Source organism: Neoarius graeffei, chromosome 4, assembly GCF_027579695.1.
Source record: "Neoarius graeffei isolate fNeoGra1 chromosome 4, fNeoGra1.pri, whole genome shotgun sequence".
Classification (NCBI taxonomy): Eukaryota; Metazoa; Chordata; class Actinopteri; order Siluriformes; family Ariidae; genus Neoarius; species Neoarius graeffei.
Window position 1 is genome coordinate 8,751,937 of NC_083572.1, and position 19,822 is coordinate 8,771,758.

General features: G+C 42.4%; 1 protein-coding gene across 4 annotated transcripts in view; it reads right to left on the reverse strand.

Annotated features, from left to right (window-relative positions):
• The window catches only part of acvr2ab (activin A receptor type 2Ab), a 95,336-nt gene that overhangs the window by 11,273 nt on the left and 64,241 nt on the right, over positions 1-19,822 (reverse strand). For all 4 annotated transcript variants that reach the window (XM_060918803.1, XM_060918806.1, XM_060918804.1 and 1 more), the window contains exons 4-6: positions 16,291-16,445; positions 3,712-3,855; positions 3,482-3,625 (exon numbers count right to left, since the gene is read on the reverse strand). In XM_060918803.1, coding sequence (XP_060774786.1) covers positions 3,482-3,625; positions 3,712-3,855; positions 16,291-16,445 — 443 coding nt within the window. The remainder of the gene's footprint in view (positions 1-3,481; positions 3,626-3,711; positions 3,856-16,290; positions 16,446-19,822) is intronic.

The following is a 19,822-nucleotide window of genomic DNA, read 5'->3' on the forward strand; positions in this document are numbered from 1 at the left end:
TACCGGTGCTACAACGATACGTTTAAAATGGAGCCGATGGCGAAACCAATCCTCTTTCTTTAAATAAATAAATAGGCACAGAATAAAGATCAATGGCATTAAATAATTTGTTAACTCGAAGGCAAATTTGAACTTCAAATTTAACAAACTTTGGTGCCTGCTGCAATCAGAGAAAGTGTAATGTGAACTAGCGACGGCGCACGAGGTGCACTGACGCTTATGTTACCTGTAGCACCTGTTTCGGAGCACAGTGAGCAATATTTTATTAAACTGATTTTATTCAAGAGTGGCACGGTGGTGTAGTGGTTAGCGCTGTCGCCTCACAGCAAGGCGGCGAGCCCAGCAGCCAGCGAGGGCCTTTTTGTGTGGAGTCTGCATGTTCTCCGCGTGGGTTTTCTCCGGGTGCTCCGGTTTCCCCCACAGTCCAAAAGACATGCAGGTTAGGTTAATCAGTGGCTCTAAATTGACCGTAGGTGTGAATGTGAATGGTTGTTTGTCTCCGTGTGTCAGCCCTGTGATGACCTGGTGACTTGTCCAGGGTGTACCCCGCCTTTCGCCCGTAGTCAGCTGGGATAGGCTCCAGCTGACCCGTAACCCTGCACAGGATAAGCGGTTACGGATAATGGATGGATGATTTTATTCAGCAGAGTTGTGCCTTTATGAGAAAGAACAGGAGTACAACAGGACAAATAATGTTGGGTTTCATTTCAATTAATTTTCAGGAAAAATTTTGCAATGAATAAACATTTGACGTAAAAATTCCTTCTGCGGTTGCTCAGACTAACCCTGGGTTTTATGTGGCACAATGAATCTATACATCTTTAATCACTCATTTAAAAAAAGGACATCATTAATAAAATATACATGCTTAAAAAAAGCCCCACTGACTACTGCACTCGTATAGCAATATAAATAAAATGCATTATTTTTTTCACGGTGCGGTTTTCATCAAATCCCGCGCTCTGATTGGCTGGCGAGCGGGTCCGTATCCTACGGTACGGACCCCGGTTACGGACCTCTGGTGACTCGCTTGTTCACAACAACAAACATAGTAGCAATTTGTGTCAACATTTATTTTTGCATTTCTCAGGAGAATAGCATTAATTTTACAGCATGGATGGCGATAACGACAGTGTTCACAGCGAAAGTGAGTTTTACTACCCTGAGGAAGAAGAAATAAAAGAAAAAAACAGTTCAGGAGAAAGCTAAAAACCTCTAACTGTTGCTAACGCCGAGCAAAAACATGGCTGAATCCTGAATGACTCAATTTTGTATAAATAGGGGACGACATAGGCAGCAAAATGTATTTTTTTTTCCTGCCATGGAAGTGCACTTGTATACCGAGGAGGAAGCTATTTGCATTACAGCCGTGAATGAGGATTCAAAATGGCGGCTCGGCTCAGTTCGGTTTTCCCTTTCGGGCGCTCTCGTTTTCTGTTAGAATTTGGTAAAGGAAAAAAATATATATATTAATTTACCAGCTTAAGATCGGGCCGTATGGTGAAATACCGTGACCTCGGCCTTGAATACTGACCTCGGCCCAGAGGGCCTCGCTCAGTACTTTCAAGACCTCGGTATTTCACAATACGGACCTCCCAGCTGGTAAATAACACACACACAATCACTTTCAGTAAGTCTTATGCCCCACTACAACCTTCAGAATGTGGAAATCTCAATTTCTGTATTTTGTCTTTTTTTTTTTTTTAAATATTATGATCTTGTATAATATTGTACTTGTACTGAATCTTAAACACTGTACTAAATCCATACTGTATCCTCACGCTACAATACATTAGATATCCTGCAAAAGAGATGACGATAATATTAGTCTAGTTTTACATAGTTTCCCCAGGTCATACACTTTTCAGACGGTCCCTTTCTTTCAGCATTATCATCACGGCTCGAAATTCGCGGTGGTCCGGTCGCCCGAGGCGACTTAATTTGTCATTTGGCGGGTAATTCCTGTCACTCGCCAGCCCGGCTGGCTAGTTGAAAATAAAAAATATATATATATGAAGCGAAGATTCAGACACACCGTCAACTAAAGCCGCCACATATTAAGCGCGTGCCGTGTCTGTGTTAATCGATGTGTTTATCGGCAGGACGGAAAATACCAAAGAATTCCAAACCATATCGTGTACGAGCCAGGCTGTCGGTTTTTTCACTATTGCGCATGCATATCACGCATCTCGTTGAATATCGCGGTAATCACGTTATCAAATTCAACAGATGTGGCCACATTATCGCCCATTTAAACAAGCATTTTTGTTGTTGTTTACATCTACATCTGCCAAAGCTACGTTGCGATGTGGAATTTTCTGAAAGGTGGACAGAAACCGCCAGAGACGGGGACAAAGTGGCCTCGGTCTGAAGAGGAGAAAAAGGCCGCCGATAAAGCGTACGAGAAGGAGAAACGACAAAGGACTTCTAAGCAAACGTGGGAGCAGGGTAGGCCTTGGCTGCGATACGATTTTTATGGAATAATAAATTTTTTTCAAGTTGATTCCTAGTCAATATGAAGCTCCTAATGCTTTCTCTCATAAATGGTTAAATACAGAAAGCATGTTGGACATATTTTGGGTGCTATAGTCATGATAGTAAGTATATTTGTTTTCAATACTCATACACCAAGTTGCCAAGTTTTCCAATACATTATTATTTGTTGATATTATATTATGGTGCTCTGTGTTGTTCTCATTTATGTATTTAACAACAGTATCAAAAATACTCTGGTCTTGAAATAAATGCACATTAGTCATGAACAATGGTAACTACTCTCTTTTGTGTTATTTTTGACAGAAGTAAAATTCATACATGAACAAATTTTGGCGAGTTGATTTTCTGTTTGGCGAGTTACTTTGGAAGGGAACTAGTCCGGCTGGCTGGTGAAAAAAACGTGAATTTCTAGGCCTGATTATAAAGCGCTTGTGATCGGCATTTGACGGTTTAGTTTCAGCTGGCTTCATTGGGAGAAAATGTAAAAACACAGCATATATTCAAGTCTACTTCTTTTCTCTTTACTTCTAGCTCTCTTTCAACTCCAGAGTAAGAAAATATACGTTTTGTTCTTTTTGTGTGTTTATTTACTGCGCTGTTCATGACCTGTTGACAAAAGATGAGGTGGTGTTGCCTTTGATACGTTTTTAGAGCAAGATTCTGATCAATTTATATGACGGCATCACACAAAGTGTGTAAGGTTTTTTTTTTTTTGAAATGACCCTAAGAGATAAATCAGAAAGAAACGTACTTTAGATGTACAATGGAGCACAGATCCTGATATTCCGGTCAGCAGGGGGCAGGCGTGAGCTTTGAGTGAACGGGATGGAGGATCATATACAGCCTTAACATGTCATGACTGTTGTGTGGCGTGCGCGCAAGTGTGCACTCCTGTGAACATTTGTGGGTTCGTATACTGTCTGGTCTGCAGTGATGGGTTCAGTTCAATGAGTACACACATGGGTGCCCGTGTGTGTGTGTGTACCTTCTCATGGTAAGCTGTAATGAGCCAGAGCTCGATGTCCATGCCGTTTCCTCTCTTCTCAGCTCCGATGAAACTGAGGATGTTCTCATGTTTCATCCCACTCAAGCTGTACATCTCATACTCGTTCTGCCAGGACTGCTTATTCTGTCACACATGCACACGACACCCTTCATACCCATGACAGAATTTCCGAGAGTTATTAACACGCAGACATACGCTCCCTGTATTACCTGGATGGGGAAGATCTTCACAGCCACGTGTTCATTGAGCAGCTGTGCCTTCCACACGCAGCCAAATCGCCCCCTGGCCTTGATCTCCAGCAACTGCAGTGGCTTCTGGCCCAGGAGCGGAGAGGGCGGAGTCAACCCAGGGTCCTGCAGAAAGACCAGCAACTCATCAGCATTTACCACCTGTATGTACTAAACCCTAAATCTCTGCCAAACAGTGCATGCAGGTTTTAATTCAACAGTCTGCTTTTCCCATCAATCCACAAATCATCCAGTACCTACAGCACCAGTCAAACGTTTGGACGTGCCTACTCATTCGTAGTCGTCTCTGTAGTTTTGACCATTTTCTACATTGTAGAACACCACCGAAGACGTCAAAATTATGAAAAAAAGACGTATCGAATTACACGGAAAACAAAAGTTTGATATTTTAGATTCTTCAAAAACAGGGGCATCACTAGGCCTTTTTTACTGGGGCAAAAAATTATATTATGCACGTGCCCCAGTAAGAAAATGTTGAAAGATTTTCGTAACAAACTAGTTTCTTTGGCAGATCATTTATCTACTCTAAGTTGTAGGACAGAGTGTTTTTCAAACTTCTATCGCCTCTTCTTTCTAACTAATTTTCTGACTGGTCTGGGAGATTCTCACTATAAACATAGCGTGCGTGCGGCGTGCCACGAGTCCATTTAGCCTACTGGAGAGATGAGTCTACTCTTTGGATGAGTCAGAGAACGGGCTCTGGAGGAGTTAAGGTAGCACGAAGTTTTTGCAACAAAACTAAGCAAACCATATTCTAACAAACCCATTAAACTACATCGAATTAAACGATATTAAATGACTTTTCCAGATGGATATCAGACAATTCTTCTCACGAAGCAGAGACGGGGCAGGGAAACAGTGACAGATGAGGAGGCGGGTGAGAGAGGTAATATTAAGGTTGGAGGCTATGTGCTAGTCAGTCATAACTAACCAGCTAAGTTCATGAATCGTGAGAGTTGAGGTGACGCGTTTAGCATCAGCATGCATTAAAAGCCCAAATGCCAACAATACATTTTTTGGGGGACTGGGATGTGTTTTCCGTCTCGTTGACCTATTCCTCGCATAACTTCATCCACGAGAGCATGAGAATTATCCACTTTGCATAGGTTGGGGGGGGGCAGTGCCCTAGTAAAGCTTAATTCCTAGTGACGCCCCTGTTCAAAAATCTCCAGCGTTGATCTTAATGAGCTAGTCACCTGGAATGCTTTTCAATTAACAGGTGCGCCTCTTCAAAAGTTAATTCGTGCAATTTCTTGCATTCTTTATGCGTTGAGATCAAACAGTAAATCGTAAACACATTAAATAGCCCTATTCCACAAAATATAGTAATCCCTATCAAGTCGAGAACCGCTCAACTTCGTAAAGAGAAACGACATCCATCATTACTTTAAGGCAGGAAGGTCAGTCAATCTGGAAAACACTTTGAAAGCATCTTCAAGCGCAGTTGCAAAAACCATCAAACGCGATGATGAAACTGGCTCTCATGACGACTGTCCCAGAAAAGGACACCAAGACTTACCTCTGCTGCAGAGGATAAGCATATTAGAGTTACCAGCCTCAGAAACCGCCAACCTGGATTAGAGCCGACATGAATATTTCAGAGTTCAAGCAGTACACACGTCAACATTAACCGTTTGGAGGAGACTGCGTGAATCAGGCCTTCACGGTCAAATTGTCACTTCACGCAAAGAAACCGCTACCGAGGAAGGCCAATAATAAGAGGAGAATTGGGGAATGGATGGTATCTGCATGTGTGGTTCCCATCGTGAAGCATGAATGAGGTGGTGTGATGGTGATGCTGTTGGCGATTTATTCAAAATGGAAGGCACAGCGTTCTGCAGGGACAGGTCAAGTCAAGTTTATTTGTATAGCGCTTTTAACAACATTGTCGCAAAGCAGCTTTACAGAATTTGAATGACTTTAAACATGAGCTAATTTTATCCCTAATCTATCCCCAATGAGCAAGCCTGTGCCGACGGTGGCAAGGAAAAACTCCGTCAGACGGCACGAGGAAGAAACCTCGAGAGGAACCAGACTCAAAAGGGAACCCATCCTCATTTGGGCGACAACAGACAACATAAACAGTTTTAACATGAAGTCAGTTTCGTTGATGTTACAACTCTTCATTGATGGAAACTTGCGTCTTCCAAGTGTGACTTTCAACATGCCATCCCAACTGTTTTACACTTACTGGGACCAAAACAGGACAGCGACCCGAAACACATCTACAGGCTATGTAAGGGCTATTTAAGCAAAAAAGGAAATGAGTGCTGCATCAGATGACCTGGCCTCCACAATTACCCACACTGGTTTGGGATGAATTGATCTGCAGAGCGAAAGAAAAGCATATATATATATATATATATGGGAATTCTTTGAAAACTGTTGGAAAAGCATTCCAGGTGACTCCCTCTAAAAAACAAAGCATTTTGCTTTATTTCCCCCCCCCTTTCCCCCCCCCGACTACATAATTCCTCCTGTGTTATTTCATAGTTTTGATGCCTTCAGCATTGTTCTACAATGGAGAAAATAATGGGAAAAAAAAAAACCCATGGAATTACGAGGCGTCTCCAAACTTTTGGCTGGTACTGTATATAAATTGGAGCATTTTGCATCCATTTTATATCCATTTATCTCTCACTCAGTTTTCAGCTTTACATTCGAGACCTGGTCTCTTGCAGACTTCTAAGGTCTTCATATAAATCGTCATAAAACCGATGATGAATCAACCAAATGTAACCTTAGATGGACAAAAATTAAGCTCTGACCTTGAGATATAAACAGCGTTTCAGTGATATGATACTCAATTGAACAAAAGAATCAGTAATCAAGTTATAACAAGAGTGCTCTGAGAGCACAATGTCCCCCGCTACAATATACTGCAACATGCGTATTACTGTCCTACAACAAAGCCTTTTACTAAGTTTTCTGAAATTCCTCCAAAAATTTGGAGTTGATTTCAGAAGGTGAGAACCCTTTCCGGGACAGACAGATGGACGGACTTCATCACGACATAATCCCCCTTTGGGCCTTTCGGGGATAAAAACTGATGATTAATGAATACAGCATATTTTGCAATTAATCATCAATCAACAACAAGGTTGTGTGATGAGATTTTTAAAAACAACTTTCCGATAGCAAAAACTTCCTGTTACCCAATAACAAACACTGGAGACACGGTCCATAAATATTAAAGCTGCTGACTGCAAAATCATTTTTTTAAATAAAAATTGTGCATGGCATTTTCCTATGTCCCGCAAGAACAAAATCATAGACGAGATGTGATCATTTTGATGTCCTGAGGGTTGCTTTTCTCAGTTTTGGGGCTGTTTTTCTCCCTCTTGAGGTAAACAGTTCTGCCCTACAGAAACAGTTGAACACGAGGACTTTTAACTAATTAGCATAACGATGGAACTGCGTCACACCAAAATGTCAATGTGCGGAAACATCGCGACTCCGCGGCGACCTTGGAGAGTTTTGAGTCGCAGGGTTGTGGTTGACCTTCGCGAATAGATCCGTGAAACAAAAGATGAATATATCTTTTCCCTGTTACTGCTTTTGCGTTCTCGTTTCTTTCTCTGTACGAACAAAACATTAGGTGTTTTACGCCACACTCACTACTGTGGAATCGAGCCCATGCGTTCTAAGGCTAAGATAGCTAAGCGCTAGCTAGAATGATTTAGTTAGCAGTCCAGAAAAATGACACGTCATCTAACTTTGCTCTCTCTTGCAGCTGCACTCACTCGGCAGGTTTCCTTTTCTTTCCCGCAGGCTTTTAGCTGGCGGGAGAGCCGAGTCCGCCATGCTTGCCCACACCGACTTGTTTTGGTTAAAAGGTGGTCAAAAACACACCCCACGGTGGTCAAGTGATATTGTTGCTCACTTGCTTCGGCAATCTCCAGAATCGTAAAATGCAGGACGCTTTTTATCTCGGCAAAACATTTACACACAGGATACACGGTGTGTGCGCGCGCACGCGCAGCATCGAAACATCTCGAAACTCCAACAGCAATCGAAATAGAACATTTTTGCCCAGGATTCAACTTTGCAGTCAGAACCTTTAAATGTCTCCTTTCAAAATAAAAAGGGCCACCGTATCAGTGATGAATTTTTCAGGGGTAAATAATACATTTTTCGTCCGTTGATGTTGAGTATCCTCCATAAAAGTCCCTGTGTAAGCGGGTACTACAGAAATCACAAAGCATCAGAACAAGTGCATTATATAAACCAGGAGACTTGACTTTTAGCTGGAACGACAATTCCGTGGTATACAAGTACTTAAAATACCTCAACAACATGAATTATCAAACAAGACTAAACGGCACAACTGCACAAGGATTCAGACTGGATGTCACAGACGTCTTTGAATGAATGAATAAATAAATATCCATAAATTTCCGTAACTGTTCAACTCCCGATAGTGCAATTAGTGGCTGTTCAAAATGGCATCAAAAATAGAAACACAGCCTGTGTGTCACTGCATTAATATATATATATATATTTTTACAGAACATCTGAAGAGACATTTTTAAAACGAACGTGCAAAACCTTATTATTGGGTTTATTGATGTTATCCAGTGTGGATTTTGGTTTTTAGCTTTAAACCATAATGGTGTGCATCTTAGAGATCACTGCAGCATTATCAAGTCTCTGTAAGCTTTTCTTTTCCCTGCCTGTTAGGGTTAACAGCAGCGTTCTCTCAGTGCGCCGAAAGAGAGAAAGCCAAAGGGGGGAGAGAGAGAGAGAGAGAGAGAGAGAGAGAGAGAGAGAGAGAGTGTGTGTGTGTACAGCCGAGGGGGAAAACGTGGAGAGAGTTTTGCTATGACATTGACCAGGGTCGTGTGGTCTGTAAACACACACAGCTAGATGCTTACGTTTTGACTTTTCTCTTTGCCTCTCAATAATTAAAGAGGGACCGAAAGCGGACAGTGGAGGTGAAAACGGTTCGATGTTCCTCCCACAGGAAAGCACGCGTTTCCATAAACAAAAGAAAAAAGAAAAAAAAAAATCACTGAGTAAAGCAAGGCAAAAAAAAAAAAAAGCAAAGCTGGGATAAGACGACAATAACAGAAACAAAAATATTTTATAAAACTGTAGTCAGAGAAGCACCAGAGCAGTTGTGGATAAAAATCAATAAACATGCCCAGTCTGCTTTTTTTTTTTTTTATTCATAGCTGCCTGCGGACAAGTAGGTTCAATAAAAGAAAAAGGAAAAAAAAAACAAAAGTTTGAGTGGCACAACAGAACAGCATGCACCAGTTAAGATGGCTGGGAGACCAAGGGAGCAAAATTGACCATTTTCTGGATGGGAGGCGCGTACTCTCACTTCCTGGTCAATCACAGCAACAATAGCCAATGACGAGTGTGGCAGCAGAGGCGTGGCCAGCGAGTTGATGTGGAGCGAGAGCTGCAAGCGTATGACCACTTCCGCATTCGACTTTTAGACGCGCCAGGGTGGGACTGATTTCTCTCCCCGCCCCCCCTTTTATGCAAACCAGAATAACCCAGGTGGTTAGCGGGTCTTTGGAGGAATTTACAGTATCTTCCCCAAGTACCTGTGAGACATACAGTGGTGCTTGAAAGTTTGTGAACCCTTTAGAATTTTCTATATTTCTGCATAAATGTGACCCAAAACATCATCAGATTTTCACACAAGTCCTAAAAGTAGATAAAGAGAACCCAGTTAAACAAATGAGACAAAAATATTATCCTTGGTCATTTATTTACTGAGGAAAATGATCCAATATTACATATCTGTGAGTGGCAAAAGTATGTGAACCTTTGCTTTCAGTATCTGGTGTGACCCCCTTGTGCAGCAATAACTGCAACTAAACATTTCCAGTAACTGTTGATCAGTCCTGCACACCGGTTTGGAGGAATTTTAGCCCGTTCCTCCGTACAGAACAGCTTCAACTCTGGGATGTTGGTGGGTTTCCTCACATGAACTGCTCGCTTCAGGTCCTTCCACAACATTTCGGTTGGATTAAGGTCAGGACTTTGACTTGGCCATTCCAAAACATTAACTTTATTCTTCTTTAACCATTCTTTGGTAGAACGACTTGTGTGCTTAGGGTCGTTGTCTTGCTGCATGACCCACCTTCTCTTGGGATTCAGTTCATGGACAGATGTCCTGACATTTTCCTTTAGAATTCGCTGGTATAATTCAGAATTCATTGTTCCATCAATGATGGCAAGCCATCCTGGCCCAAATGCAGCAAAACAGGCCCAAACCATGATACTACCACCACCATGTTTCACAGATGGGATAAGGTTCTTATGCTGGAATGCAGTGTTTTTTTTTTCTCCAAACATAACGCTTCTCATTTAAACCAAAAAGTTCTATTTTGGTCTCATCCATCCGCAAAACATTTTTCCCAATAGCCTTCTGGTTTGTCCATGTGATCTTTAGCAAACTGCAGATGAGCAGCAATGTTCTTTTTGGAGAGCAGTGGCTTTCTCCTTGCAACCCTGCCATGCACACCATTGTTGTTCAGTGTTCTCCTGATGGTGGACTCATGAACATTGGCTAATGTTAATGTGAGAGAGGCCTTCAGTTGCTTAGAAGTTACCCTGGGGTCCTTTGTGACCTTGCCGACTATTACACGCCTTGCTCTTGGAGTGATCTTTGTTGGTCGACCACTCCTGGGGAGGGTAACAATGGTCTTGAATTTCCTCCATTTGTACACAATCTGTCTGACTGTGGATTGGTGGAGTCCAAACTATTTAGAGATGGTTTTGTAACCTTTTCCAGCCTGATGAGCATCAACAACACTTTCTGAGGTCCTCAGAAATCTCCTTTGTTCGTGCCATGATACACTTCCACAAACATGTGTTGTGAAGATCAGACTTTGATAGAGCCCTGTTCTTTAAATAAAACAGGGTGCCCACTCACACCTGATTGTCATCCCATTGATTGAAAACATCTGACTCTAATTTCACCTTCAAATGAACTGCTAATCCTTGAGGTTCACATACTTTTGCCACTCACAGATATGTAATATTGGATCATTTTCCTCAATAAATAAATGACCAAGTATAATATTTTTGTCTCATTTGTTTAACTGGGTTCTCTTTATCTACTTTTAGGACTTGTGTGAAAATCTGATGTTTTAGGTCATATTTATGCAGAAATATTGAAAATTCTAAAGGGTTCACAAACTTTCAAGCACCACTGTACAGCTATGGACCCTTTTCACGTGATGTCACGACAAACGCGGCCGCCATTTTGGACATGTACTACCAGTAGTTTACCACAGCCAACATTGAGGAACGGCAGCAAAGAAAAAGTGTTTATTTTCAGCAAGACTTCCATCATGCCACTATATTGTTGTGCACCTGGATGTAGTAACCATCAACAAACAAGGCAAGGGTTATCATTTTATCGGATCCTGGTAGATGCTGACCGACGGAGAATATGGGTAGCGGCATACCAACGCTTGTGTAGTGACCACTTTGTTGGAGGTAAGATGAATAAAATTAGCCAGAAAAGGCATTACATTGCTGTTAACATTCCATTCTAGTTTACTGTAATTATGATCTGGCAGCCATTTACACCGGATCCAGTGTAAATAGCTGCCGGAGCCAACGTCCGAGGTTCCGTAGCGCGCTTCGGCAAGCTCGGACGTTGGCTCCGGCAGCTATTTACACTGGATCCGGTGTAAATAGCTGCCAGATCATAATTACAGTAAACTAGTAAATACAGTTTTCTGCATCTCACTCCTTTTTTTTTTTAATGTTTGTCGCCTTCCTCGCATTCAAACCGATTCGAGCCGAAGTCCACTACATGTCCAAAATGGCGGTCGCGTTTACGAAGGTCACGTGACTGAAAAGGGTCTATACGGCAGGTTTAGCTGCCTGGATGCTACTGGACAGAGTTACGCTAATGGCTAACGCTGGACAACAGCCTGGATAGTATGAAACCTCTCGGATCCTTCAAACACAAGTGAAGACGTTGTTGACTTGCAAGATGAGAAAAACAAAAACTTGTTCATGATATCAGGCGACATGCCTACTTCTGAGACTCAAACTGTTCCACTATGTTGCTATATCTTGGTATAGTCAAAGAGCTTTGGTCGAACCGGCAAGTGCCGCGTGATGCTCGCCGGTGTCTGATCGCAAAATGTACTTTTCCTTGTGTTTTGTCTGTCTTTTCAGAGACACAAGCTGGATGACTGTGCTGATACAAAACACGCTTGCCTTGAACATGAATTGAGGAGGTTGAGTGGCTTCGAAGCACAAAGCTCTGTCGAAAAACCGTCGCTAGTCTCCCAAGGTCTTCTTTCCCCGCACACGTCCCCTTAGATGGGGCTCTACAGCGAGCATCTGTGAGCTCACGTACGCAGAAGGCGGCATATCCTCAGACGTGGTTAGCGTTTTGGAGAAAGCCTGTGCTAGCCTTCGCCCTCCGCCGCTGGAAGCAGTCACGTGATCAGAGAGAGCTACGTTGTACCTCATGCGCGACGGCCATCGTACTGTATATACAAGGCATTCATTTCCCTTCGTCTGTATTAATAATGCCCTTCACTGACTGACTACTTTTCAGGTCTCGTCAGTGAGGTTTTTCAGCACACGAACAAGACTGTGCGGCATACCGGAGCCTTCACCTGCACCTATTAATTTATCCATCATCAATCGTCCGCACGTGAGGGGTAGAAAATAAATCTTTTCATGCAGCGCACACAGAAACGCATTACGTTCTCCTCAGTCTGTGGATTTCTTCATCTTACTGCACAATTACTAAGATTTCTGTGTCAGCCTGTGTGAAGGGGAAGGCAGCATCGAGAGCAGAATATATTCATTCATGCACATTCAACTGAAATTACATACACAAAAACACACGCACAAAAAATGCTCTCGTACCTAAATTAAGGTTATGCACAGGACGATCTGGCATTTATCATCCACACATGCAAACTGAGATCAGACTTCTAAAGAAGTGGAAAGTAAACGTGAATGGGGCGGAACAGGGATGAATGAGTGGCAACTTGAATGATTCAACATAAAAAAAAAAAAGGACAATTTACAAGTTAATTAAACTCATCTTACCTCTATCATTATATGAAAGGCGTGCTAGCAAAAGAGAAGAAAAAAGGCAAAAAGAAGGGAATTACTGCTTCCAGTGAAAAGATGAAAACTCTATGAAAGGGTGAAAGGAGAGAACGTCCCCCTCCTTTTAATCTGGTGTGTTAAATGCAATAAAGACAAACATATGAACAAAAACAGAAAAGATGGAAATGAAGGAAGATGGTGGACAGACTCAGGAAGTGTGTGTTAATAAAAATATCTGTATCTGGGAAAGTGACAAATCTCACGCACGAGCGCCAAGTGTGTGAGCACAAGGTTAGCAGTGTCACATGCACCAAAACCAGAATAAATGCACAAATCCTGCTCTGAGAACAGACCTAAAGCCAGCCTTCGTTTCCAAAGCATGACGATTCAAAAAGCTGTGCCAGAGCAGCGATAAGTTTTCCATTGGGTTTGGAAGAAACGTGGGAAAATGCTGCAGATATTTACAATTACGAAAGCCTTAAAGGAGATACGCAGAGCCATGGCCTCACTTTCGTTTATAAACGCCTCGAGACCAAGAATGGCACAGGAATAGTTTTAAGCGTTAACAAATCTAATGTAGTCATTTTTACGGAAGTGATTTATATAGGTAGCGATCTGAGCGAATGACCTTGACGCCCGTAACATCACAGCAGGAAGTCTATCGGTCTCGTCGCTATTTCCGCTATACTAAAACACAGAGCTGACTGCAACTCCGATCCTCCGTTTTGAACCAATTTATCGCCATGCCATGTAGATGTGTTGCTGGCGGGTGCAGCAACACGACAGAAGCTGGATTTACGTTGCATTCATGGCCCAAGAATGTTCAAACTACAAAGATTTGGACGCGTTTTGCGAGTAGTTCACGGGCACATTGGGCGCCTATGAAGCGGTCTCTCCTCTGCTCTGCACATTTTACTGAAGACTCGTACGAGACCTCTGACCTGTTGAGGAGTGTTGGTGATAAGCTCGTATTGAAAGAGGGTGCGGTACCAACAATTAAGGAAAACGACAAGTTTTTTTTTTTTAAAGGAAAGTGAGTTCAGTTGCACCAGTCCTCCCAGAGTGAGCAGAGGGTTGTTGCTAAAACCCGGGACGGGACATATCGCTCGGGCAGTGACCTCCCTGCAGTTGTTGCTAAAACCGGTGACATCCTGTTCCGTCCCCGGTTTTAGTAATTGCCTGAGCCGAGCAGTAATGGCGGAGTACACAGTATGAAGAAAAGTGAATGAGTGGAGCAGCCGTCTTATTTCTAAACTGGATATTGCTGCCGTCTCGCCCTTTCGTGGAAGAAGCGAATGAACGGAGAACTGAACAAACAATTGAAAGTCAGATTGTTTCAAAAGCAATCGGCCTTCAAGAAGCGAGAACACAGACGAATAAGGTCCGACTCTTATTTGGATTTAAAAAAACAAAAAAAACCCCTTGTTTACCTGTATTTAGATTAATACATATAAACTTGTATTGTGTTTAAGTTACCGGGATAAGATTTAATTAGCCTTTTATCAGTGAAAATGCATGCATGTACATGTATGTTGCATAAGTTATAACACCTATCCTGTTTTAGTTAGCCTGGGCCCGCCCATCCTAAGTGTGACGCAACACGAGGGCCTGTTGCGAACTTAGTCTGGCAAGGCAAGCCATCTCCAGCTCTTCCAAGCTCCCGAAAAATCGGGAGCCAATCAACTTTGAGCATCTCCAACGGCCCTGGGTAGAGGCGTGTTCAAGGCAGTGACGTAGTAGAACTGCGACTGGAAGCCATAGATTGTTTACAGAATCTATGCCGGAAGCGCTTCATTCACTAGAAACATTACGAACATGGAGCAGCGGCAAGCCTTTGACACAGCGGTAGATGCTGTATTGAAAGCATTCAACGGGAAGTTCTCATTGAAAACGGAGCAAAGAGCAGCCCTGGAGGTATTTATCTTCTTCCTGTTACTCAAGCAGTTTCCGTCACGTCACATACGTCAGAGGAAAGAGTGATGTGATTGGTTTAAGCTTCGTCACAGCCTTTTCTGGCTTCGACCAGTAGCAAACTGAGGCATTTCAGGGAGGCGGGTCAGCCACGCCTTTGGGAAACGGTTGGGTTTAATATCTTTGCCAGACCAAATGCTCGCAGAGCTTTGAAGTCACGTTAGCCAGACTAGTTTTAATGAGAGTCAACCCACAATCAGTGAAGTCAAATCAGTCTTAGTTGAGCAAGTCGGTAACGGTATTTCTTACTTTCACCATAAATTTTTATTTATATGACTTGGGTCTATAGCTGTAAAAGGCCTCGGCCTTAAAACCGGTTACCGCTGTGACATCACGCACTCCGGGCTGGCTGGCTCAGTGGGGCAGCTCAAATGCCGACTTTGCGGTCGATTTTAACTCTCAAAAATATTTTTTTTATTCCCATTTATGCAGCATACAAGAGTCAAGGATGGAGATACTATCCACTCAGAAACGTTATTTAAAAATAAAGGCTCTGCGTATCTCCTTTAAGAATGAAAGCTTTGGGTGAAGACTCATCTCAACTAAGCAGGTCTAACCCCTAAACTGGCAGAAAAGCGGGAGGGTCTACATTAGGGTGGAGCTTGAGCCAGATGCTGACCCAGAAAAGTATTTCAGCATATCGACATGGACGCTTTCAAAACACTGTAGTACAGCTGATCAATGTGCACATTTAAAAACAAACAAACAAAACCCCACTTGTCTGGAGTTCAGCGAGATTTCTAAACATAACCCGGTGCGGTTTCTGTCACCTCCGTTGCATTTTATCCAAATCAAAACACGTGTGTCAATTATTTCGCTCAAGGCAGCTCATGGAACCAGGGACCGGGAGTGTTTGAGACATTAGCCGGCTGACATCCTGATATTCAGACAGAAACGGATATGCTTATTTCACCATCGGAACATTATTGTATATGCACCAGTTACTGTTCTTAACACAGACAGATATTCAAGAGAGTCCGTTTTATTTCACTCTTTTCCCCTTTGCAATGATTCTGTAAACATTGTAATTAATTGTAAAATCGCAGGTTTGTGGGTGCGTCCTATTTTCATTTCATCGCACTTTAAGAGCAAAAATATCCCTCATTAAAATCAGGAGATGGCTCAGAATCTTGTGTGCCATCTATCATTAGGGGGACGCAAACTGTGCCACACTAAAAGCAGCACAGAGAGAGACAGACAGATGGAAAGAATGGAGCAGAAAGAAAAATTGAGACCCCAAATCCACAGAGAAAGAACTTTACACTTTGAAACTTATACTCCGAGTCCAATTGCTGAACAGGTGTGTAAAAATTTAACAACTGGTGCTGGTGCCAATACTTTTGACAACTGCGCCGATCTGAAACATGTCGCTACAGGCGTCTTAATAATCACCAAGTTCACCACCACATGAGCGTCTCAATCATCTTCCTGTTAACATGCAGCACGTTCAGATTTTTCTTTTCATTCCTCTCACAGCAGTGATGTAATGAAGGACGTGTGTGTGTGTGTGTGTGTGTGTACCTGTGTGGGGACGAGTACGGGCGGGTATGCCAGTTTGTGGTGGTGGTACATCCAGAAGGAGAACAGCAGGATGGCAGCAATACCCATGATTGGCACCAGAGAGTAGAGCAGCGTGTTGAACAGCTCCGGCTTCGGCGTCAGCGGGTTCAATGTGGCTGCAGCACACATACAGACAGAGGTCATTATTAACACCATGAGTACCACGGGTGGTTCTTCATGACCCATCAGGACCTCTGAAAGCCTTCTTCATTCATATTAGGTCACTCAACAGGGACACATTTAAACTGAGATTGCTGCCCCCCCCCCAACATTTTGCAAATTAGGTAAAGCGACAAATCTGACTTGAATTATTCCTCGGACCAATCGTCTGGCACGCATGGTCTAAAGTTTCTCACTTCCCCACTCAATTTTATTCCTTCCAGCAATTAGTCCCAATTTACTGTTTGATGCACAAAAATAGGGGGGTGGGGGGAGGAAAGGAGGACCCCCCCCCACGTGTGATTTTATCTGAATCATAGAAATGACTCATTCTGTCAAAAGACTCCTGACCCACTCTGCCTCCCCACCTCGATAAACAAGACCAGTGACCCCATTTACTCTGTCCCCCCCCCCCCAGCTGTTTACCTAATTTGCACATTTGTTTACTTTATCTTTATTTCTTACAACCCCGATTCCAAAAAAGTTGGGACAAAGTACAAATTGTAAATAAAAACGGAATGCAATGATGGGGAAGTTTCAAAATTCCATATTTTATTCAGAATAGAACATAGATGACATATCAAATGTTTAAACTGAGAAAACGTATCATTTAAAGAGAAAAATTAGGTGATTTTAAATTTCATGACATCTCAAAAAAGTTGGGACAAGGCCATGTTTACCACTGTGAGACATCCCCTTTTCTCTTTACAACAGTCTGTAAACGTCTGGGGACTGAGGAGACAAGTTGCTCAAGTTTAGGGATAGGAATGTTAACCCATTCTTGTCTAATGTAGGATTCTAGTTGCTCAACTGTCTTAGGTCTTTTTTGTCGTATCTTCCGTTTTATGATGCGCCAAATGTTTTCTATGGGTGAAAGATCTGGACTGCAGGCTGGCCAGTTCAGTTCCCGGACCCTTCTTCTACGCAGCCATGATGCTGTAATTGATGCAGTATGTGGTTTGGCATTGTCATGTTGGAAAATGCAAGGTCTTCCCTGAAAGAGACGTAGTCTGGATGGGAGCATGTGTTGCTCTAGAACCTGGATATACCTTTCAGCATTGATGGTGTCTTTCCAGATGTGTAAGCTGCCCATGCCACATGCACTAATGCAACCCCATACCATCAGAGATGCAGGCTTCTGAACTGAGCGCCGATAACAACTCGGGTCGTCCTTCTCCTCTTTAGTCCGAATGACACGGCGTCCCCGATTTCCATAAAGAACTTCAAATTTTGATTCGTCTGACCACAGAACAGTTTTCCACTTTGCCACAGTCCATTTTAAATGAGCCTTGGCCCAGAGAAGACCTCTGCGCTTCTGGATCGTGTTTAGATACGGCTTCTTCTTTGAACTATAGAGTTTTAGCTGGCAACGGCGGATGGCACGGTGAATTGTGTTCACAGATAATGTTCTCTGGAAATATTCCTGAGCCCATTTTGTGATTTCCAATACAGAGGCATGCCTGTATGTGATGCAGTGCCGTCTAAGGGCCCGAAGATCATGGGCACCCAGTATGGTTTTCCGGCCTTGACCCTTACGCACAGAGATTCTTCCAGATTCTCTGAATCTTTTGATGATATTATGCACTGTAGATGATGATATGTTCAAACTCTTTGCAATTTTACACTGTCGAACTCCTTTCTGATATTGCTCCACTATTTGTCGGCGCAGAATTAGGGGGATTGGTGATCCTCTTCCCATCTTTACTTCTGAGAGCCGCTGCCACTCCAAGATGCTCTTTTTATACCCAGTCATGTTAATGGCCTATTGCCAATTGACCTAATGAGTTGCAATTTGGTCCTCCAGCTGTTCCTTTTTTGTATCTTTAACTTTTCCAGCCTCTTATTGCCCCTGTCCCAACTTTTTTGAGATGTGTTGCTGTCATGAAATTTCAAATGAGCCAATATTTGACATGAAATTTCAAAATGTCTCACTTTTGACATTTGATATGTTGTCTATGTTCTATTGTGAATACAATATCAGTTTTTGAGATTTGTAAATTATTGCATTCTGTTTTTATTTACAATTTGTACTTTGTCCCAACTTTTTTGGAATCGGGGTTGTAATATCTTAGAATAGACCGTTCTTATATAGCTCCTTTATTAGAACAGACTGCCTTTATTCAGCATTTATTTACTGAACACCTTAACGCCAAACCAAATTACTTGTAGTTACAATTACTTGGCAGTAAAGCTTTTTCCGATTCTACAGCGTAAATAAATGACTTAATTTAATGAAGGTTTGAATATTAATCGCCAAATTCTGAATCACAGAAGTGACTTTTCATTCAGTGACTCAAACGCAAATGACTGTGTTCAAGAATCATACTCACATGACTCTACAATAAATCACAATATTGTTCGAGGAATTATTTACACTAACTATACGAGACAGACACTGATTCCAGAAATTTGTCTTTACTTCATGACTCTTGTTCAGTGCAAATAAACAAATCTTATTTTCATGAATCAAATACAAATGACTCCGTGTTCAAGAATCATACTCGCATGATGCTAAACTCTCGTATAAATGAATCAGTCAAATAAGTGTGATAGGAATTATTTACCGTGTGTGTATATAAGTATTCAGAAGTGGGGACGTACTGTATATGCTTTTAAAAATAAATAAATAAAATCAACACCACACACAAAGTTTAAATTTATGCAAATGAGAAGCAAAGCAATGTTGAGAGAAGAATGACGACGACCCAGGGTGATCTGTGGTAAAAGGGACAACTAGGTCGTTTCTGCTACCATGGCAACAAGACAAAGATCTTGAACGTGAAAAATCAAATCCCAAAATGTCGGATCTGCTTATTATGTCTGATGTCAGTAGCCGTTTCCAAGGCCAAAAGTCCCTTCAGTGCTGCCAATATAAAGACTGTCGCTAGATCTGGCGATATTTAGACCCCTTTAGTGACTTTTACAAAAGCCCAGCAAAAAATCTCACGAATTTCAGCACACATTCGTAACGGTCCTGAATTCGATACAGCTCTCCAGCTCACAGCACAGCAGCTGTTCTGAGTGAAGAAAGCAGGTTTGCTCAACCCACAGCGTAACACTGCTTGTGGCCAATCCCTGATCTCACGGATCACCCTGGTCCCGCCCCATGACCAATCACCACGTGTCTCACCTTCTCGCCTCTTGGTTCTTTGTTTTAAACTTTCTTTTTGGAGAGATTACATTTTATAAAGTACTAAATGCATGTCAACCTTTTCCTTCATAGCAACTGCATGTTTTGTTTTTTGGGGACTTGGCCCCAGGAATACGTACATTATGTCACAGCTTAACCAGCGCCACATTCGGAACTTTGATTTGAACGTTTGCATCAACATCT